The following is a 24233-nucleotide window of genomic DNA, read 5'->3' as shown; positions in this document are numbered from 1 at the left end:
TTATAGTCTGAGCACTGACAAGCGAACCTTCCGCTGCTGCATATATATATATATATATATATATATATATATATATATAGTACAGACCAAAAGTTTGGACACACCTTCTCATTCAAAGAGTTTTCTTTATTTTCATGACTATGAAAATTGTAGATTCACACTGAAGGCATCAAAACTATGAATTAACACATGTGGAATTATATACATAACAAAAAAGTGTGAAACAACTGAAAAATGTCATATTCTAGGTTCTTCAAAGTAGCCACCTTTTGCTTTGATTACTGCTTTGCACACTCTTGGCATTCTCTTGATGAGCTTCAAGAGGTAGTCACCTGAAATGGTCTTCCAACAGTCTTGAAGGAGTTCCCCGAGAGATGCTTGGCACTTGTTGGCCCTTTTGCCTTCACTCTGCGGTCCAGCTCACCCCTAAACCATCTCGATTGGGTTCAGGTCCGGTGACTATGGAGGCCAGGTCATCTGGCGCAGCACCCCATCACTCTCCTTCTTGGTCAAATAGCCCTTGATGCCTTCAGTGTGACTCTACAATTTTCATAAACATGAAAATAAAGAAAACTCTTTGAATGAGAAGGTGTGTCCAAACTTTTGGTCTGTACTGTATATATATGCAGCAGTGGAAAGTTCGCTTGTCAGTGCTCAGACTATACGCCGCACACTGCAACAAGTAGGTTTGCATGGGCATCGTCCCAGAAGCCTTTTCGAGACAACCTGTCCAAGAGTATGAATTACTGGAACAATTTCCTGTGGTCTGATGAGACTAAGATAAACTTGTTTGTCTCAGATGGTGTCCAGCATGTGTGGTGATGCCCTGTGATGATTAACAAGAAAATTGTGTCTTGCCTACAGTCAAGCATGGTGGTCGTAGCATCATGGTCTGGGGCAGCATTAGTGTTTCTGGTACTGGGGAGCTGCGGTTTTTTAAGGGAAACATGGATTCCAGAGCTGTGAAATTCTGAAGCAGAACATGATGCCCTCCCTTGAGAAACTGGGCCGAACGGCAGTTTTCAAAGAAGAAAATGACCCCGAACACAAGATGACAACTGCCTGCTGAGGAAGCTGAAGGTGAAGGTGCTGGAGTGGCCAAGTATGTCACCAGACCTGAACCCTGTTGAGCATCTGTGGGGCATCCTCAAGCAGAAGGTGGAGAAGCACCATATGTCTAACAACCAGCAGCTCCGTGATGTCATTATGGAGAACTGAAAGAGGATCCAACCTGTAAATTGTCGAAATTTGAGGAAGGTTCTGCTAGGATTATATATATATATATATATATATATATATATATATATATATATATAGATAGATATATATAGATATATATAGATATATATAGATATATAGATATATTGTATGTAAGTGATTATTCTATTAAAGTACTTTGAAATAAAAAATCAAGATTAACATTTAGAGAGGCGGAGAGAGAAGACAGAGAGAGACGATGAGAAAGAGAGAGAAACATAGAGAGGAGGTGGAGGAGGTTCTCAGTAAACAAACCCCAGATCTTTACAGTTGTGTGGATGACGTGGTTTGGCAGAAGTCGAGTCAGCTCTCGACAGCTCTGTGATCTGTTTTGGGATCTGTTTTGGGATCGCTCTGTGATCTCCCACACGGAACTAAACTGTATAGAATCACTTTCGCAACTGTTTAAATAAATGAGTCTTTAACCGGAACTGCTCCTGACTCGCCGCTGTGCATGCCTCTAACTCTGTAAGTAGCCAGTTAGCATGCTAGCAAGCTAGCCTGCTGTCAGGTCGCCTGTCAGCTCAGTTCACTGTAAAACTACGCGATACGTATACAAAAATCTTTATAAAGTAATTAATTGATTTGTGTTAATAGCAGATGCTGGGAGTTCACACAGGACATTAGGAAGCCTTGTAGGGAACGTTGCTGTCTTTTCGCCCCTCCCTAAAATGTAGTTCACTTTCAGTTATTTTTGCACAGTTCAGGCTGAAGCTTTCTTTGTATCTACACAAGGAGTAATACTGTTTATATTTGTGTTATGTGTTGTGTTAGAAGCTTGGCTTTAAGGTCTACATATTGCTATAATATGTCTATTAAGTTTGAGCATGGCTCACTGTTTATACCGAGTTAGCGCCTCAGATATGTGACTGCACGGCTTTCCAGAGAATGTGACTCGTCCAGCTAACATTCTTTGAGTTGCTTCAACCCTCCCTTTATTGCTTACCTGTAATATTTCAAAGATTGAGATTGTCTTGAAGCTCGACCTTGGGGTTCTTCACTGGCATATTCCTATATTTTCTAGACTAATGCATTTTCAAAGTGATGGTCATGGATATATATATATATATATATATATATATATATATATATATATATATATCCATATATAAAGCAGGGCTGTAAATCTATTAAAATATTTAATCGTGATTAATTACATGATTGTTGTGAGTTAATTAATGATTAATTGTAATTTAATAGTACATTATATCTGTTCTAAATGTACCTTAAATTAATACTTTTTAAGTATTAAAACTAATATATATATAAAAAATAATACTAATACTTTTTAAGTTTTTAATACTCTAATCAACCTAGGTTATAAACAAATATGGATGATTTATGCAAAAATATGTTTACTCTTAGTGAATCTATATTTAACATAGAGCAAGAAGACGAAATATTCTTGTCAATGTTTGAAAGTAACGAATGTGTTATTAAATTACGTTAATCATCAGGAATCTTTGCTGTTTCCACACGGACAGTTTTAATTGCCGGTTGTGTGCACCTTATCGGATTTTGGTGCTTGATTTGAGATGTTTAGTGAGTAAAAATAATCATAGTTTCATCTTAATTAATAGTCATTAATCATAATTAATAGTTTTATATATATATATATATATATATATATATATATATATATATATATATATATATATATATATATCTGAGTAAAAAAAGTGACATTGTGAATATATGTATGTTGTGTTCAAGGTTTTAATTTAGCATCTGAATTTTATATATATATATATATATATATATATATATATATATATATATATATATTCTTTTTAATATTTTTTTTTTATTAAAAATGGAAAAGAAAATAAACGTTGCATTTATCGCGAGTTCAAAAAATTTGTGCCGTTAAAATTAATTTCACGTTAACGTGTTATTTTTTAGAGCCCATACTTATGTACATGATTTAAAAAAAAAAAATTTCTCTTTAATAAATTTGAAAAGATTTCAAACTAATTTCTTTCACATTGTCATTATAAAGTATTGACTGTAGAATTTCAAGGAAAATAATTAATTTAATGCATTTTGGAATAAGGCTGTAACATAAAAAAATCGCAGTGAATACTTTCTGCATACATTGTATATACAGTGGAACCCGGTTATGTCGATGTCCTAGGGGGTCGCCAAAAAGCATCGAGATAACCGATGATCGAGATAAACGAAAATCAAAATGGCGGCAATATATTAACGTGCTTGAAATTTCTTTATGTACATGATGTGCGTTAATAAATGAGAATGTGCATGCACGTGTTTTTGAAGGGGTTTTTTACACAACAACGTTGCTGCGATTTGTTTGATGAAGGCATGCTATAAAAATACATACAGTACATGTTTATCTGTCAGGAATCCACCTGCCACGCCCCCTTCGCCCCTTCAGCGTGTCAGGTGCTTTCTCGGCCGCTTTCTCTGAAGCTCCCGCGGCTTCAATCGCGCACATATGCTGCTCATTTAGCATCATCACCAGCTCCTATTTAAACTTCCACACTCTCACTGTCCGTTATTGTTGGTATATGTTGGTTCACGGCGGTCGTTGTTATCGCGCATGCGTATCCCGGTACGTGCCTTCCCACCGGCACTCTCTCAACGGCTGCGCTTTTCTTCCCAAAGCGCATCGCGGATTCCCCGCGATCCTGCCGGTGTTCATTCTATGATTTTGGAGGGTCATCACACGTTCCGCGCCGCCAAGCGCATCTTTCGCCTCCCGTTTATCGCATAACATTTAACAACAAAAGGCTGCACTGAGATAACCGACGTTAAATGGCAAATATTTCCCCCTTGTGCTCGAGATATTAGGGTTCGGCGACATAAAAAAAGTCGACATAAACGCTAAAAAATGCTTAGAAAAAGCGAGAATTTGGCGGTTCCACTTCAAAAACGTCGACTTAATAGGGTTGTCGAGATAACCGAGGGCGAGATAACCAGGTTCCACTGTATATATTAAATAAATACAATTTAATAAATTATAAATATATAAATTCATATAAACTTATAGGCACTTACATATAAATTCATATTTTATAACCTTATTATAATTGTATTCAGATTCTATTTGAATACAATTATATTTGTCTAGGGGCCTACTAGTCAGCAATTTACTAATGTCTGAAGAAGCTGCTAAGATAATCTGTTTGTGTCTATTTTTATTTGTAGTTTTTTTAAGCAGGGTGATTCCTCATTTGAATGTTGCACAGGGAGCAGGGAAAATGCAAAACAGCTTGTCCATCTCTGACAGCGATGGTTTGTCATTTGCTCCCTTGGTGGTGCTGGAGCTGGCAGAGAACACTGAAGCAGAGGCCATCAAGTGGTTATTAAGCAGAATAAAAGACAAGCAGGAAAATGGAGGTAAGGCACCACCTAAAATATAATGTATCCTAAATTCTGACAGCATAATTTAAGTATGTTTGTATTTCTGAGCTTGCCGTGGTTTTCTGGACGCTTCATAGTTTATGATGTCTCTCTACAGTATTTTTCTGGTAAGAATTACTGTACACAGAAAACTTTAAGACAGACACAGTATTAATTGTAAAATTTTATATGTGAGTGTGTTGCAGCTTTTAACCATCATGCATGTTGAATAGCTATCAAGGATCCATATCTACAAGTCAGCCATGGTCAGCTCAATTTTACACCACACAAGCCATCATGCCAGACAGAAAGTTGCATACATCATCCTCTAATGAAATATGACCCCTGGAGACATGCAAACTTTACAGTTTGTATGGTACATAAGCAGAACCATTGCCAGCTTTAAATACAGTATAAGTTGACCCATAGTGCCATCAAGCCACCAGGGGGCCTTTAAAAAAGTGCAGTGTTCCGAATTATTAATAGTTCAGCAGCCTTGCATATAGTAAATCAAATCTAAAGCTGTAAATATATATAAAAGGATCTGAAAGCCCACACATTATGTAAATTCGCTGGGGTTATATCATTACTGAAACCACAAACACTTCATAAAATTGCTCCATTGTGCCAACATACGTAGTAGAACAAGATGTGCTTAAACTTATGATTTATTCACTCAGCATGAATAATTGTGTCCCATAAAGTGCTTTATTATTATTATTATGTTAAGCTCTCATTCTTGTGTTGTGTGATTATTATAGTTTTTTATTTATTTATTTATTTTTTAATTGTCATTTAGGAGCTGAGCTGCTGGTGGAGCAGCTGCCATGTGGAACACAAGAAAAGCAAATAGTGAATCCTAATGTTTTTCTTGTGGGTGCCACCTGGCAGAGACTCCTGAACGGAGCAGAAGATTCAGGACTTTTTAAGGAGTTCCATGATGGCACCATGCGAGGATTCACGAATGCCAACAGAGAGAGTTTCAAAGAATTTCAAGGTGAAGATATCTTTTAGGCCAAGCTAATAGATGATGATGATTATAATGATGATTATAAACAGAAAATTTTAGCTTAAGAATTTCTAGCTTGTAGGGTACATTTATTATAAGGATTCAGCTCTATACATGTTGTGGAAATAATTCGTTTTGGATGCATGCTTTAATCATAATTAAAAACAGGGATTAAAGCAGTTGTTGGTATTGTTTCAGCGGATGGAGACGGCTTCCTCAGCATTGCAGAATGTCAGCACATTATAAAACGTGAGCTGGACAATTTGAGGGCAAAGGAAGAATCTCATGTCCCTGGATACCCTAAACTTAAGCTGTATCCTGGAAAGTCAGTCAGTAAGTTGACCAGAACCCAGAGTGCATTTACATGAACACTTGGGTTGCATGGAATGTCACAGTAGTATACAATTTCAACATTTATTTCGACTTCCTAATAGAATAGTACACCTGATTCTATTATTCATCTATTATATTTGGACTAAAATGCTGTGTCAGCAAACACACTTAAAAATGCTGTTTAACTGCTGCTTTTACACGTTTTCAGTCCGTAGATTACAGTCCAAAGGGATTCTGATCCAGTATTTCCCTCTCCATGATAAGGAGGAGTTGAAGAGGCTTTCTTCCAACTGGTACAAAAAGATCAGACTGTCCTTTCAACCACTAAGTAAGTCCACCAGTATGAGCAGGGTGACTACAAATCTGCCAGCTCCATCTTTCTTGGATTAAATTCTGAATTCAACAATTATTATGGAATATAGAAGAATTTAGATTTCAGTTTTTCTCCATAAAGGTTGTTGTTTATCACAGCAGTGTATAATGTAAACTTTTGCTAGCACCACTAAACTTATATAAAAGTGTTTTGTATACAAATAAAACCCTTTTTATACTTTTGTGGTGTTTGACTAAAATAAATGAATGATCCCTTTATGTCCTCGATGATGCAGGTGATATCAGACATTACTTCGGTGAAGGTTTGGCGCTCTACTTTGGATTTCTTGAGTATTTCACCCTTGCTCTGTTGCCAATGGCCCTAATTGGCATCCCCTACTACATGTTTGATTGGGAGGACTACGATAAATATGTTCTGTTTGCCGTCCTCAACTTGGTATGGTCCACTGTCTTCCTGGACATGTGGAAGAGATATAGTGCACAGCTGGCTTATGGATGGGGAACCCTGAGTCGCAAGAAAGCATTCGAGGAACCACGACCAGGATTTCATGGTGTCCTGGGACTTAATCCTGTAACAGGCCGTGAAGAGCCAACTTACTCTAACACCAAGTATGTACATAAATACAACAACAGAAGTGTTTTCAGTCAGGCATCAGCATAAATTCTTTCAAGATCTAACATTTAAAAGCTGTCAGATTCATAATTGTCAAAAAATATTTGGATGTTATTTATACATGCAGACCTTGAGTTAATCATTTTAATCAATCTGTTCATAAGTTTTTGCGACTTGTTCCATAGACTAAAGAAAATATGTTGGAGTTCAACTCATGACTGTTCAGGATCTGTTTCAGATGTTATTTATCCCGTTGTCCCTTCACAGACGGCTGTTGAGGATATATCTGGTGTCTCTTCCCTTTGTGTTGCTTTGCCTGTACATTTCTCTCCACGTGATGATGATCTACTTTGGCATGGAGAGCTGGGCGATGAGTATTTATAACGAAGATCCGAATTTCCTAACAAGTGTGCTGCTCTTCACACCAAGTATCATTTATGCAGTGGTCATTGAGCTGATGAACCTGATATATCGCTATGCAGCTGAGTTTCTCACAAACTGGGGTAAGTGTGCAGAAATAAATAACCGTGCAGCGAGTGTGTTCGGCGAAACACTTCACACCGAAGCATGCAGATTACCTTTATGTGGCAAGGATGGGAATAAAAATCAATTAAAATTTTCAAGGAGCAGAATTTTTTTCTTGCTGTTATATATATATTTTTTACATTGAATATGAAGTTGTGTATTAAGCTGTGTAGACACAAACTTAATCAAATAGGTGCTTGTTCTAGTTCTTAGTTCTTTGGAAGAGTTTTTAAGAAAATGTGATTGAGGATTTAAAATGATTACAGTTATTCTGTACACTGCACTACTTATCCATTACTTATTTGGATTTCTTATATTTTTTAAATCTGCCCTGTGTTTAGAAAACCACAGACTAGAATCATCGTTCCAGAATCACCTGGTGCTTAAAGTGTTGGTTGTAAGTTTCAAGATTTTTTTATTCCCCCAAAGTTATTTCTATTCAGCACTTTACTAATTAATTATACTACTGTTACAATTATTGATATATTTTTTGCCTTTTTTTTTTTACAGTTTAACTTTGTCAATTGTTTTGCTTCTTTATTCTACATTGCTTTTGTAATTCAAGACATGGCCCTGCTTCGACACGTGAGTAATAATGCAAACACTGCTATATTATTAACTTTAGTAATGCAGAGGTTTTTGTATGTTAGTGATTGGATGGAACGATTGAAGTCTTCTGTTTTCAAAGTCATGTTCTTGGCTATTACATGTGTCTCGAAATAAAGTTCTGTTGACGCTGTGACCACTCGTGTGGTGTGAAGTGTATTGAAAAGATATAATTTAAGATGACGATCTCTTTTATGTAATTAATTACACGATTAATTACCTCCATGTTGGAAATGGGAATGTTGTTTGTTTGTTTTTAAGTGTGAATACATGCCAAATAATGGCAGAAAGCAATAATGAATTAAAGTGGCTTCTGTGTTTTTTGTGCTTCAGAGTCTTGCCACTCTGCTCATCACTTCTCAAATACTAAACCAAGTGATGGAAGCCTTCCTGCCATACTGGCTGCAGAGGAGACGTAATAAGAAGGTCACTAAGAGAGTGAGAAGGGTGATGGGAGATCAGGAGCTTCCTATGGTGGGGCAGGTCCAGCTGGAAAGTGACATGAATACTTACCTGGTGAGCCTATAGTAGCTAACTAGTCAAGTTGAAAATTAACTGTTTTTAAAAAAAAAAAGGTTATATTTAACCATTTCGGTGTACACTCAACCCATGATGATTCACGTTTTGGAACTCGTGGCTCAGAAAAATCACGGGTTTTCATTTGTAACATAACTAACAGCAAGTTGCGGATTATCTTGAAATTCATGGGAATCTGCAGCAGGAGTGAATGTTCAGGAACGTTAGGAATAACATCTTAAAATGTGTTCACTAATAAATCTCATACAATTTTTTAAAACACTATTGTATTTAATTGACATAATATCTAGATTAATTTACTAAGGTAAGGTCTTAGAACGGAACCCCCGTGAGTTCCAGGGGACCACTGTATATTTACTCCTCTCACTGTTCTTCTTTGTATGCCTGCTCATCAGGGCACATTTGATGACTATCTGGAGCAGTTCTTGCTGTTTGGCTACGTCAGTCTGTTCTCCTGTGTGTATCCTCTGGCTGCTGTGTTGGTGGTGCTCAACAACATCACAGAGGTCTATTCAGACGGCTTTAAAATGTGTCACGTGTTCAAGCGGCCATTCTCCGAGCCTGCGTCCGACATCGGAGTGTGGCAGGTGAATCGTCTTGTGTGTTTACATATTTAAAATGCGTTTTTATTTTCGTGTAATGTAGGATGGATAGAAAATGAATAAAATGACAGACACTGCCCCCTTAACCACCCGACTCCCTCATACTCTTCCTACCCAATTAACCCTAAGTAGATTTATTGTCGTTTTCTTATTTATTTTTCACTTGCATTTATTTGGTTTATGTATTGAATTGAAAAAAAAAGCTCTAAGGTGATTTGTTGTTTTCAAGAACAAATCATCTTGGAGCTTTTTTTCCAAAATTGTTTCTGTTACAAGAAACAATTTTTTTAAATCCACAATTCTGGGAACTGAAATGTGTCAAGAAAACACAGACGAAAGTGTTGAATTCTGAGGCGGGTGATAATTAATTTATATTCTGTGCTAAAATTCTGGATGTCCCCCTTCGTCTTTTCTCACTCTTTGCTCCAGCTGGCGTTCGAGGCGATGAGCGTTATTGCCGTGGTCACCAACTGTGCCTTGATTGGTCTGTCTCCTCAAGTGCAGGCCTACTTCCCTGAAGCAGATACACAACTTATCCTCACTGTTGTGGCTGTTGAGGTAACACTTCTCTGTCCTCTCCTGTCCTCCTGAAACTAATTTGGCATCTCTATATAACTCAACTATAGCATTTAAATTGTGCCATTAGGTGGTGCCAGTGAGCTGTTTTTGTAAACCAGAGGTTGCTGAGGTTGCAGGCTCTGGGTGCAGGCTACGATTTCCCTTCAGTAATCTTGTTAGGCTGAGATAATGCAGGTTATAGAGACTTTAACTGTGTGACAGGAATTGAATAATGTACCATATCTATGTATGTGTGCTAGCAGTAGAAAACCAACCCACATTCCAAATGTGTTAGTGCCAGATTAACCCAACCCAGCTTTTCCACTGGGCCCCAAGAGACACACTCAAAATAACTGACTCCAGAAAAACACACTCATACAAACACACACACACACACACACATACACACGCACATACACACGCACTAACACACGCGCACACACACACAGGCTCAATTTCATTTTTTCTGAAATATATTTTTCTGTGTGTGCAAGTTTGAGAAAGGGAGTCACTGTGACATCTCTGATTTCTACTGTTTATAGGACAAGGCAGCAGGATATGGTGCACGGGAATTGGGCTTAGTTCAATTGACAATTATTTAAATGTTTCAGGAGATTTTATATATATATATAATCTCCTGACACATTTAAATACGTGTGTGTTTATTTATATATATATTGACATTATAACATTATAACATCATGAACGTTGAAGTAAATAACACTGATTATCTCTTCATCATGGCACCTGTTAGTGTGAGGGATATTTTAGGCAGCAAGTGAACATTTTTTACTCAAAGATGTAGAAGTAGGAAAAATGGGTAGGCGTAAGGATTTGAGTGAGTTTGACAGGAGCGAAATTGTCTGAATCTAGACGTCTGGTTCAGAGCATCTCCAAAACTGCAGATCTTGTGGGATGTTCCCAGTCTGCAGTGCTCAGTATGTATCAATCCTGCTTTAAGGAAGGAAAAGTGGTGAACTGGTGACAGGGTCATGTGCGGCTCAGTCTCATTGATACATGTGGGGAGTGAAGGCTGGTTCATGTGTGGTTCGATCCAACGGACGAGCTCCTGTAGTTCAAACTGCTGAAGAAGTTAATGCTGTTAATGCTCAATGGGTTCAGGACTGTTTTGGCAGCAAAAAGAGACCAACACAATATTAGGCAGGTGGTCATAATGTTATGCCTGATCGTTTTATTGTTGTATTAGGGCTGTTAATCGGTTGAAATATTTAATAAAGATTAATCACATGATTGTCATGAGTTAACCCATGCTTAATCGCAACTTATTCGCTCATTTTTATCTGTTCTAAATGTACCTTTAATTAATACTTTTCAAGTTTTTAATACTCAAATCAACATGGGCATGGACAAATATGAATGCTTTATGCTAATATATGTTTATTACTAGTGAAACCATATTTAACATAGAGCATGAAGACGAAATATTCTTGTCAATGTTTGAAAGTAATTATAGTGTTTTAAATGACTTAAATCATCAGGACACCAAACCGAACGTTATGTTTCCACATGGACGATTTTAATTGCCGGATTTGTGCAACATAGCGGATTTTGGTGCTTGATTTGAGACTTGGCAAATCAGTAAAACAAATGTTTAGTGATCAAAAAAGATTTTTCGGTGGAGTTTATTTATTTTTTTTATCTCTGAGTAAAGAAAGGACATTGTTAATAAACATGTTGCGTTGAAGGTTTTAATTTCATACCTCCATTTTATATAGATTTCTAATCCTTGATTCATCACCCTACATTTACACTGATGTGGTGTGATTATTACAGCTAAGCTAAATGCTATCATTGTGATTTTTATTTTATGTATTAATATTTATTTATACATTTAGAATTTATTCCAGACAGGTGATGGATAATTCACTTCTATTTTGCTTATAGGGTTTTAAGTTGCTGTAGTTTCTTAGTTGAAATGATATTTCATTCATAGTAGGTGAACAGGGTGTGTGTGTGTGTGTGTGTGTGTGTACTTGAGCATTCTAACCTTTAAAAACCTTAGTCTGCTACTCTGCCCTCATTCTGCCATGTTGGTGCACCATGTGCTTTGACTCAGTGTGTGTCAGAGAGTGTATGTCTCTATCCAGGGTTCAACTAGTGCACTATACAATATTCAGGCAGTGAGTGTTCTAACCTTTAACGGCCATCCCGTTCACCTCCACATGCTCGAGGGCTGCAGCTCTGAGCTCTTGTGTCACACAATGATGCTCCATACAACTTAATCCTTAACTCAGGAGCTCTTTTCTAACCCTGATATCTGAGTGGGGATGGATGTATGAACTTCACTCAATCAGCACAGATTCTCTGACTATTACATCCTGCTGCCTGCTAAGACAGGGCTTATTATACACATATCAGAAAGTTTGTGTGATGCAAAGCAAGCTATTATGCTTTGTGTGTGTATATGTGTGCGTGAGCAATGATTCACACACTCATTTAGCAGCAGGGGCACGTTCTGTCTCTCTCTCCCTGTTATCCTCCTCTCTTCCAGGCTCCGTCTGTCTCTGTTGTCTCTCTTAGTCCATTATGAGAACTAAGGGAAAATAAAACGAAGCAGATGATCAGCATTCAGAGTCTGTGGCAGTGCCTCAATTTCAGCTGTGTTTTCAGCAACAACTCCTCAATATGGCGTGCAATACTACACTTATTTTTACCCAATGCACCATACTGTATAACGTACTGTATCAACATTCGGTAGTGGACTTTTCAGTTCAAGCCTGTTCTGTTTTGTAAAACCCATATAGTGTGAAGTTGAACCAGAGGCAAAAAACTTATTTAATTACTTACTGTCTTAAGTTTTTCAAAACAGAAGCTAAAGTTCGCTCTGCCATTTTCTGCATTGTCATGGACCCACAGGGGAATGTTTTGAAGACGTCTCTGTGTGTCATCCTTGATTTGTTGGAGCTGAAACGGTTGCCTATTTTTGGGCCATTCGATACGCAGGTTATTACATGAAGGCATGCCTCAGAGAGCAGTAACCAAGCAACCGTGTAGCCACGGCGACAGGAGAGGGCTGCAGATCAGGAGTAATTGAAAGACTTGATGGCAGCAGGGCAAAGCCGGGCCTTTTAAACAAAACGGGCGTATGCCAAACTCTGCTCACAGGAGCGCATTTATGTAATGGATATGGTTATGAATGATGTAGCACCTTTAGTCTAGCGAATAAAATATTGCAATTTAAATTGTAAAATGACTGTACAATAAGGAAATAATCTCATACAAAACAGGACTTTTCCAGAAATGGTAGATGTTTCAGGATCTGACTTATTCATCACACTGGCAGTGTATGTGCTGGCTGTGTTTTATATATTGCTACCATTAATATTTCAGAATGTCTCATATGTATGTGGTTGTGTCCATGTCAGTAAGGAAGTTAAAATGTAAACCAGAATAAGTGTGGGTGTTTGTGGAAATGAAACGGCCCAGCCTTGCATGATAACACGCACACTTTGACACGCTTAAACATGGCTGTCTGCATGCAGCCTCAGTGCTCTTGCCTGATTCGCTACACATGTATGGCATCTTGAAAGATCAGATCAGACTAGCTGCCTTGCCCCATCTCTCTATCACTCTCTCACTTTCTCATGTTTCACTCATGTCTACAATATGACAAGCCAGAAAGTGACAGCAAGATTGGAAAGCACTGTGAAAGCTTTCTAACATAGGCGTTCAATCCTATACTGTCAGTTGTTGTCTCCTATTACCTTAGCAGTGTGTGTTCTGCCCTAACGCATTCATTGATGTATCACAGCTCATCATTGTTGAAAGCTTTTATCATTTCTCCCCGCTTTAGAACTTGTTTATCTCTCGTGAAGGTGCTGGATTTAATAAAATACAAAAAGAAGAGGGAATAGAGAAATTAAGATGCATGACTAAGAATTTGCTTTTGCGTTCGTCTTTGTGTGCAAAAAAGCCAATAACCATCCATTTTATTACATTTGATTTACTTTAATATATATTTTTGTAGCGCCAAAACTTGCTTAGACACACTAGTCACATTCATAAGCACAGTGAAATTGTAATTCTTTGCAAAAACAACAACAAAATCATTTTATTCAATCTTAGATGCTTCCATATTTTTGAAGACACTGTAATAGTTATGACATGGTGTGCATATTTTTTATTCATGTTTTTGAGTAAATATTAGTGTCAAACCTTACCTTGTATAGGTTGGGATTGGGTACATCTGTCCTGTGTTCTGGCCTGTAAGAGAACTGTTTAATTTGCAGGATGCACAGTGCTGTGTTTTTTTTTAGCAAAGTACTGTGTTTTTAGCTGAGTGCTGTGTTTTTACTATTCTGTCCATTAACTGATGCAGCACTATAGGGGAAAACAGCAAAGCAGAATATAAGAGCACTATTTTAGCTTGGATTTGCCAAACATCTTTAAGACATGTTTATAATAATAAATAAATAACAGAAAATGAGCTGAATATAAATGTTACTTGTGGAGAAAAGACTGCTGGGGTTAATTCTGACATTAAGAATGCAGTAAAATGCTGTGTGTATATAAATATGTTTAGAACGCGAACTGCTTCAGACTTTGAACTTTAGTAAAAGCATGGCAGATATGATCTGTAGTCGGTCATAGCAAATCGTTTTTAACCAATCCTTTAATGCATTTGACTAAAATATGCCATTAAGCTCAATCAGGAGCATGGATTATGGTGAAGGAGTCAACTGGGATCCCAAACATCACAGTTTCTGAATGGCTGATTTTCTGAGTTTCTGAAAGGTTCATCAGTATCACAAAAGAAGTTGTTCAAAGCCTCTTGGTGTCTGAAGGAGCACAGATTTCCCGTTCAGAATCTGGCAGAAAAGCTGTGGTCTGAAGTGAAGAGAGCATTATTATGCACAAACCTGGCTTGTTCTGTATAGTGGAGTATGTGTATGGACAAGTGTCTCTAAACTTGGTTAGTTGTTGTTAATATCAATTGCTGATGTGATCATTTTGGATTCACTTTTTAGAAGAGGAACTGCTGTGCAAAACTACAGCATCACCATATTCTCTCACAAACCTTTTAATATTTGCATATTGGATTCATTTTACTTCATTCTTTTAATGGGTGCCAACAATTCTGCAGATCACTGCGGATCTAAAACGAAATTCTAGTTAAGCCACATTGCACATTAATTTGAGCATCATAGCCTACAGTCTAAACATAGACCAGCATCAGATAAGCCTTTTCTCAGACTGTTTCATTTCTCGTGCTTTTTGCTGTGTACTGAATATCATTCTATCTGTTACTCCTCTTTGTTAGAACCCATATCCTGCTCAGCACCACACTTTCTTCTTGTTCCATTTTGAAGTTCATGCGTAATGCTGCCCAGATTTAAGATGTCCCTTAAGAGGGATTAACAGCATTTAATTAATATCAACAGTTTGCTGGTTTAGGGATGCAATCCATGAACAGTTCTACATTTCGGTGTCGATCAGTGAACAGTTAATTACTTCAACAGTGATGGAATGATAATGAATAGACATACGGTGTCACCCAGTCTGGTTTCTCTCAAGGTCTATACCATGTCAGGGAGTTTTTTCCGTGCCACTGACACCACTGGCTTGCTCATTAGAGCTAAATGCATAGGACTAATTTATAACTATAGAATTTATATTTGCAGTCTTTTTATTTCTGTAAAGCTGCTTTGGGACAATGTCCACTAAATAAAATTGTTCACTAGCAATGCTGATTGATACAGGAAGGTAAGACCATTGTGGTGTTTACATGTTAACATCATATGATGAGTTTCTTGTAATAAATCACTATTTATTTGCATCACAAATCAATAGCTACTTCTATCTGGGTGCAATATTAGTGAGATTTGATCTTTCTGACTCAATAAATGGAATATTGGAGGCAAGTGTATTCCTCTTGTGACCTTTTTTTTTGTTGATTTCATTTTAAAAAAGTGAACCCTTTACTTCCAACATTATTACTTTGACTTCTGCTTCCAAATAGGTCAGTCATGTCTGTGCATTTCATTTACATTGTAAAGCAGAAGTATTCATATGGTCCTGTGGCGAAGAGTCGAAGTGCACAATACAGACATTGGGCATGGAAACAAGCAGTCATTTTTCAAAATAGTAAATAATTTTTCACAGAATGTAATGGCTTTTTTCCCCCTTTAAACATCCATGTTACATAAAAAAGGGTTTGTACAGAAATATTCAAGTGGTGTGCCATGCTATATTCTTAGTCTGAAGTATTATACGTTTATGATCTCTTGTAAAGACTATCAGATTTAGGAGCCTGAGCTTTCAGCATGTGACTGAAGGTGAGCAACAGAGCAAGATATACTGTATTACCCCACATCTGCCTACCTTTTATTCCGAATAGTTTACTCTATAGTAATATGCAGTGTACAAGGCAGTAAATCTTAATAAAGATGAAGTGTGTTTGGGATTGTATTCTTTGTCGTTAGACATTATAGGATGTGATAATGAGTTTTATTCTGGATATCGCTCTGCTGCCTTCTTGGCTTTGGCTCGAGTTGTCAAGAATACGTTCACACTCAATGTGTTAATATGCTGCTTTGTTTCTTTAAGTGGGAACAGTTTTCCCTTTTGATGTATGTGAAACTGAAGCTTAGTGTTTGTGAAGACAGCGCTATCCATTTTTCAGGGCAAGTCTGTTGTGTGGCCACACCTTTCTATTAAAATGCTTATCAGTCAATAGTCCAATTACTGATTAAAGATGAAACATACACTTACAATAAATAAATGTTATAAATACGTTAAAAAAAACGAATATATTTAATCGGATTAACTGGATAAATATGTGTGTTTCCTGCTCTCTTCTTTATTGCAGCATGTCCTTCTGGCCTTCAAGTTTATCTTGGCCTTCATTATTCCAGACGTGCCCAAGCAGATTCAGATTAAGCTTGCGAAACTGGAGTTTGAGTCTCTGGAAGCTCTAAAGAAAAAGGTAAGCATGTGTATGTGTGCCAGTGTGTTTGATTGTTAGCTTGATATAACTTTGGTATATTATTATCCCACCTGTGTGTGTGTGTGTGTGTGTGTGTGTGTGTGTGTGTGTGTGTGTATATGATTTCATGTACACATTTTTGACACTGTGTTAGTAGTGCATACGTCCCAGTAATGCAGGTGCTGAGGTGAAAAAAGCCACCTCAAATCGCGAACTGATTCATAGAGGCCATATATACTAAAACTCATACTGTGTGTGTAAATATTTGATAATGAGCCTAAGCTCATTTATCACCCTTTACACAGAAGTAGCTGCACATGGTTGGCTTATATTCATAAATATATAAAGTTCAGATCCTTTCTGGAAGAATGATTTTTTTTTTCCACAGTGGAAAAATGCCTCCTGTGTACATACTCTACTTCATAGAACTAGATTTCTAGCAGGTGCACTGAATAAAAAAATTTCAAGCGCATGCTTGAAAAACCAGCTCTAGCCCAAGACCGATAATAATCAGTAAAAGAAAAGAAATATACAAAGCTGGTTATGATAAATGAATATAGTAGCATCAATCAGCATAAACATGAAATGTATTAAATGTATTAAATGTTAGGAATCACAAAGAAAATATTCATATACTAATGTAAAACTTCAACTGTCTCCTTGATTTTGTGCAGAAAGCTCTTGCTCGGTAAGTCTGTTTTTAGTGGCTGCATGGTTTATGCCAAATTAATGGACATGAACAGCTGCCAAACTCTAATCTTTACTCCAGGCTCTTTCAGTAACAGCAGATGTGTGGTGCTGTGGTCCTTTGCCTACTAGCGTGATGTAAGTTAATCTGCTGAAACACATTATGCAGCAACTGACTGTTATTAACCAAAGGATTAGCTAATAATATTAATAAATCATCATATTCATCACTAAAGCTCCTCAGTCATGAGAAGCTTGAGTTACCCTGCTACAGTTTCAACTAATTATCATAATGGTTGTGGGTGAGCATCATCAACATCATCATTTTGGAGAACTCATCTTACTACTAACGATGCCGTTTCTCAGATGATGTTGGCATTACAGTGCTTGGCGATGTTTCCTGTACCTGTAATTGCTTTCCAGTAAGTAATAGTCAGTTCTAAACCCACACCCGTCTCTGGGAAGAGTCCTGAATAAGCGCCGTGACCTGATTACGTTAGTGGAAAAATGGAGAGCGGAATATAAACAGCACAAGAACCAGCTCTGGTGAGCAGAATTGAAGAAAGGTTTGACTACTGTGGGAAGGCACTCGGCTTGGGCTCCGTGTGGTTAACATTTGTTTTAATTTATGAGTAGCAGGTTGTAAACTACTTATTGAATATATTGATTATCTTTCAGAATGATGGAAGATGTGATATTTCTAAGTTTCCCTTTTGCGTTCCTTTTTCCTGATCTCTGGCTCCAGCTCTGCTTTTCCTGCTGCTTTATCACAATGATAGACATAAGCTAATAGTTTCAGCAGAGCCAACTGTGAGCATTTAAAGTGCAAACTTCACAGAATTGCAAATTCTTGGCTTAGGCCTCTAGTAAGAGAGAAGGTATAAAACCTTTTTACAGACAGCTGCTCACGTTATTTGGATTTGTCCTGCAATATTTGATGAAGGTTTTAATTGGAGCTAGTGGTTCAGGACTGAGAGTTCACTCAGGGAGGGCGTCTGGTGCACTGACTCGATATTATTAATGCTGAGCAAGGATTATGTGCCACTTAGCATTTAGCTATAAAGAAGCAGCATGTGGCTATTGAGTCCAGCTGTTTTCCATGTGTTGAGCAGCTTGTAAGGGTGTAGACGGCTGTCTGCAGGGGGTGACGCGGCTCCGCTGGAGTCAAAGGTTAAGCTGGAAATAGCAGACACTCACAGGAGCAGTGGAAATCCCCTGTACATAGCCAGCACTGGAGCGCAACCTACCACTTGGAGGTGTTAGGCCGTGTTAGGCAATGCTGGCCTTCTCGATCCGGTGCTCTAGTTACAGCACAGGCTAATACACAGTGCTTGTTTAAATGTCTTTTAGTGCACCTAGTGTAGATTTAGTAATGTAAAACTGGAGTGTCCCCTTCAGTGTTTAATTCGAAAGCTTTCATTCTATTCATCAATCTCAGTCTTGTTATGCCGAATAAACATCCTAGAGCATGCTCATTCAGCCACAAGGGTGTTGAAGTCAGTTACTTAAGCCATATCGTCATGGAGCTCAATATGTGCACAGGTTTGGGTCCCCTGGTTAAAGTAAATAAAAAAATGTTATTTTTTACATTTGTGAGCCTCTAACTTAGTGGTAACATTAACAGGGGAAGAACCATACATGGCTGTAAGTCAGGTGTCCCAATCAATTTGTATGTATAGTGTATATGGGTATGTTGATATAGAATAGGATAGAATTTGTATCAGATCAACCTTTTTTTATAGGTAAACAAAAATATTGGAACATATAACTGACAGGTGTTTTTGGTCATCCAGATGTGTCCTGTTAAATTGCATGTTAACACCAAATAGCTCTGAACACATACTTTTTGTTTTAGCCTCCAGTTTCACCTGTGGATACTGCATTTGTTGTTAGGGATAGGGAAATGAAGACCAGAGAGCTGTCTATGAGAGAATAGCAAGCCATTTTCAAGCTGAGATAAGAAGGATAATCAGTGCACAAACACTGGGCATAGTACAACAATTTGAAGTCAAATTCGAAAACGAAACAACTGGCATACTGACAAACAGATACCGAATGGGTCGACAAACCCTAGTTGACAAACCTTGTCAGAGCTGTGAAGAAAAACCCAAAGTGCATTTATTTCCCCTCTAGAAGGAGAGATTAAAAGGAGAAACCCTCCAAAACAAACATCAACTGAAAAAGACTGCAGGAAAAGCCTGCGAAAACAGCACAAAACAAGAATCCAACAATTTAATGACATCAGGGATGCACTGATGTACTGTAGTTATTGCAAGCAAAGGATATGTAAACGAATATTAAGTGTCATTTAATTCCCTTTAATTCAGACATTTCCAGCATGTCTAGTGCTGTGACCAAATCTGTTGGCTGTCATTTTTATTGTGGTATTGTCCAAAAACGCAATAGAAAAACGCATGACAAACTCACCTCAATAGTGAACAAACAGGCATGTTCCAAAATGGTTCTCACCTCACTTTTTATTATTTCCCTTCTCTTGATGCACATAATTACAGAGAAACTGAAAAGCACAAAATCCTCTGTCCTTTGACGGAAACCTTGGGTTATAAAAAGCTTTCTACTTATAGCCCTTTTCACCGTATCAGCAATTACAAACACAACTTCATTCATTTGTGAGCGTCTACATCACAGTTCTGTGAATGAGCTGATTATAATGTGGAATTCAGTATGTAATCATGGTTCAGTTCTGGGGACTATACTGCGCAAGGAGGATAGCGAGCATTGGGCATGTTTATAACTAGTTAAGACTACTGATGCAGCGTGACGAGCAAACCTACGTAACATTACCGTGCAAATCCTTTTACGTTCTGATTGCGTTCCTTGTAACGGTGTTCCTGTCGCTTTTCCATCAGACGGAATTGCATTTCTCGATAAAACCCCTATGACGCTCTGTGTCAACACCAAACACACAGCAGGATGTTGTTAAAGAGGGAGTGCATAGTGCCGAAGGTGCTGAATAGAAAGCTGATGATGTCTGCTGCACTCTTTCATCACTGCTGAATTACATGTGAATACCTTCCTGCCCTGCTGTGGAAAATTCATCACAAGCAGCAACGATGGCTGATTGCTCTAATAACATCAGCTTCTTCAGGCCAGATGATTTGTCACACGATTTGTTTGCGTCTGTCTCAGGGCGAAGGCACATTTTCAGCACTTGTGCATTACATGTCTTCAGTAGTTCAACTATCAGGGTTTTAGAATGTTAGGTCATTTATGGGTATTCTATAGTCAGCAGTTTTCCTGATCCACAATGGTTTGAAGTGGCTTTCAGGTTCAGACATGTTCTGAAATTTGGAACAAATTTGACAGCATGTCATCCCAGACCCTCTATACACTGTAGAATGAATAAAAAATATTGCAGGCCCATCAGGTTAGCGGTACTGAGCAGTTTGTCAGAAAACGTATGGTCTTTGGCCTCGCAGTGTCGCACTGGTGTAGCCAAAAATGGATCGCGTTAAACGTCATCATCTAAAGCATACTGTCATGCCTCAAGCACTAGACATGTCCTTCACTATGCTTTGATGGGAAAACAAAGCCAATGGTGCTGTCCTGACTGATTGAGAGTGAAATGAATCATGATGGCGAGTTCACAGGCGGAAATTGCTGCCCAGCTGTAAGTACAATTTTACAGCAGACTCAATAAACACTGCTTGTGCCCGTGACATTTACCACACCACAGGAGCTGCTGTGCTGGAGTTCTAGGTCAGGGACAGTGATTGAAATGACAGTACAGTAATTGTAGGCTTCAACAGAATATCTGAGCTGCTTTATCACGATCGGAACATTGCAGAGTTTTGAAAAAGGTGCTTGAACTACAGGAGATCTGAATAAACAACAACAAAAAAGGGGTTGCTTTTAGTATTAGATTTCTATAAAGCTATTCATGTAAATAGCCACCAAAATTCATTAATAGGGTTTTTTTGCCTATTAATCGGGGCTGAAAAAAAAGGAGAAACAGCATAAATGATGGCAGAAACTGATTTAGCAAATTTTCACATTTTGTAACTTCACCTACATGTATACTATACACAAATAAAGGTGACTATGAAAAGTAGGACCTGACATTTCCATTAAATACAAAGTTGGCCGTCTCAAAGAAAAACAAGAATTAAGCACTACAGGATGTGCTGTTATAAGAAAATAAGTAATGTCTAGGCTGTTATTGACAAGATGGAAGAAAGATGTAAAATGTGTTGCAAAAACTCAGACAGGACCAGGCCTTTTCTTCCGACCTACTAATTCATCCAAGTTCAAAGCAATACCACAGAGTAAAACACAATTTACTGTATTTACACAGTGAACTAAATATATATTTATTTTCTATTTAATAAAGGTATCAGATGCTTGATTTTATAACTTTGTTTCCAGGCAGACCAAAACATCAACGTGCATCAATATTCAAATATTCAAATGTAATCAGAGTTGGCCCGTCCTGGCATGATTTTAGCGTACTTTTTCCATTCATGATTTGTGCTAACTGTCTGAGCCATCTCTTATTGGGACAGAACTCGATATGCAATATTGTGTGTGTAACTAATTCATTGCGTAGCTTTTACGCATAATCAATACTATAATCAGTAGCAAACAGCCTGCTATGGAAACGGAGCATCTGCTGCAGCTCGGTTTAGGACCACTGAGAATGACTGTCATCATTCTTTTTGCACTTATTCATTGAACTTTTTTCCCCCCAAATGTGCAGTCAGTTTGAGTAATGAGTCATCTGATAAAATCCATTCCAGTATTCATTTTGGCTTCATGGGAAAAAACGAGAAATGAAAGGAAATATAATTGCCTTCTTTTGAAAACGGTTCTATATTTCCTGTCGCTGTGTTTGCGTTAAAAGGCAGAATATGATGTCCATTAACCTGACACACACGCCGACCAGCTATTCCGATAATTGTTCACGTTAATGTTTTGAAAAGCAGCAACACAGTAACAGAAACATTGCTTACGATTATCATTACTGAGCAGCCGCCAAAACAGAGTGAACACTGTGCAGTAAAAGCCCCAGTGTCAGCAGCATGTGCCTGCATCGATCTCACTTCTGGCTTAGAAAAAGTTAATTGTACATAACACTACTTCACTGAGGCTTTAATTTGCTCTGGTTTGCAGGCAGTAGAATTAATAGATTAGCTGTAGCTTAGGCGGTGCCACTCTGGGACATGTCTCTGATAGAAAGAAAGGCTGTATCTTGAAAAAGATAATTACATCTTGAAATTCTCCAGGCCTGGACAGGAGATTTCACTCGGTGATAAGGTTCTGTGTATCACTTTGTAAAGAGCATGTGATTTAAAATGTTCACCTTCAGAGAAGCTGTTTTAAGGACGCGTCAAAATGGCAAGCGGGACTTATTATGTCCGGTGCTTGTTTTTCATTATCATCGCTTACAAATGTGACATTTCCCCCTAAAAGAAAATACGACCCGGCAGCGTAAACAGAAGCCAACAACTCGCTCTGATTGACCCGAAATGTAAGTGTATTAATACTTTGCTTGTTTTTTTTTTTTTTGTGTGTGTTTTCAGAAAATGCTGGAGGCAGCAGAAATATCAAAGACCAATAAGTAACAAGGAGCAATGAGGCCAGCAGTAGCACAGCTTCTGATGCTGCAGATCTGAAAGTGCCTCAGGTGTTTACATACAGTGTATCCAATCAAGCATTACATGTCACCTATCATGAATATGCACTTAAAGTTCTACTCGAACACTGCTGAAATATACAGCGCAAAAAGCTGCAACTCAACCACTGCATGTTCGCTACAGAAACCACCGTTTGAGATTTAATTGTTTATATGTGCTGTATATGAAATATCTAATAGTAATAACTGTCTGGAAATCGGTTATAAAGACACAGTTGTGTACAGTTTATTAACTGTATTGAGCTGGAATTAAGAGGTGTTAGTTGCTAATGAAACATGGCGAATACTTGTGCCTGGGTCACGGCACCATTTATACAGTTGTAACCCCTGTTTGTAAATATACAACACTCCAAAAATATTGACATATTTTGGTTTTTGATCAGGATTTTTCTAAGATTGTGACAAGATAAACATGCTGACTGTTCCGTATTTATTATACGACAAGATTGTTTCCTCCCTTGAACTACAGGACGTTGGCTAAACAGTTTGAATAACTGACCTGTGAGTGGATTAAATGGCTAAATGTAGATTTTTTTTCCACACTACAGGATCATCTTAAAATCAAAAATTGGGAAGCCTTTGGATCGGTTAGGTGATTATTATTTTATATTGTGACCCAGGCATAAGTACTTGTGTCATGTACACAAAGGATAAAGGATTTTTTTTTTTTGCTTGTTCTTAGCAATATGTGTATTTATTCTCCTGTTCAACCAAAGACTGAGCAGTGCCTTTACTACCCTTATCAGATTCTCACATTACTGATTTTGTTTGCACTGTACTCCAGGGTAACCTGAAAATAAATACCTATACTATTACAGTTATAAAGGTTTAAATGCGTTCATTACCTGCCTTTCACTCGCCTGTATTCAAAAGTTGTCCACCAATATTAGGAATATCTGTACATTCGTACAATCAGCCAGTCATGTGGTGGCAGCACAACGCCTGAAATAATCCGGGTACAGACCCAGTGCTTCCCAATGGGGATTTTGTTAAATACAAATTTGCTATTTAATTGGGTTAAGATTTTTACAAAAACCTGGACAGCTCATCCACCTCAACATGTGAAGTGTTGTGCATTCATTGATGTGCTTTTCTCCTCAGCATGCTTGTAAAGAGTTCCAGTAGACTTCCCGTTCAGCTCAAACCAGTTTTGGTCATTTTCCTCGTACTTCTCTTGTTAACAAGGCATTTCCACCCACAAAACGTCTGCT

At 37.8% G+C, this 24233-nt stretch overlaps 1 protein-coding gene across 3 annotated transcripts; it reads left to right on the top strand.

Annotated features, from left to right (window-relative positions):
• The first annotated feature begins 1481 nt into the window (after positions 1–1481).
• On the top strand, positions 1482–23843 carry ano10a (anoctamin 10a). 3 transcript variants are annotated; one of them, XM_046847354.1, is made up of 15 exons: positions 1482–1727; positions 4426–4617; positions 5420–5617; positions 5828–5962; positions 6171–6290; positions 6571–6904; positions 7176–7411; positions 7775–7830; positions 7944–8018; positions 8373–8555; positions 8972–9163; positions 9608–9736; positions 16566–16682; positions 17357–17370; positions 22910–23843. In XM_046847354.1, the coding sequence occupies exons 1-15, from the start codon at positions 1712–1714 to the stop codon at positions 22962–22964; spliced, it is 2052 nt and encodes a 683-aa protein (XP_046703310.1). In that variant the 5' UTR covers positions 1482–1711; the 3' UTR covers positions 22965–23843. The 3 variants fall into 3 exon arrangements, with proteins under 3 accessions (XP_046703310.1, XP_046703312.1, XP_046703311.1); XM_046847356.1 differs by lacking the exon at positions 22910–23843 and adding an exon at positions 17452–22903 and having other exon boundaries at positions 1483–1727; XM_046847355.1 differs by lacking the exon at positions 17357–17370 and having other exon boundaries at positions 1483–1727.
• Positions 23844–24233: the final 390 nt, after the last annotated feature.

Source organism: Silurus meridionalis, chromosome 4, assembly GCF_014805685.1.
Source record: "Silurus meridionalis isolate SWU-2019-XX chromosome 4, ASM1480568v1, whole genome shotgun sequence".
NCBI classification, from domain to species: Eukaryota; Metazoa; Chordata; class Actinopteri; order Siluriformes; family Siluridae; genus Silurus; species Silurus meridionalis.
The sequence above is the reverse complement of the archived record's forward strand: the minus strand, read 5'-3'. Positions and strand labels throughout refer to the sequence as shown.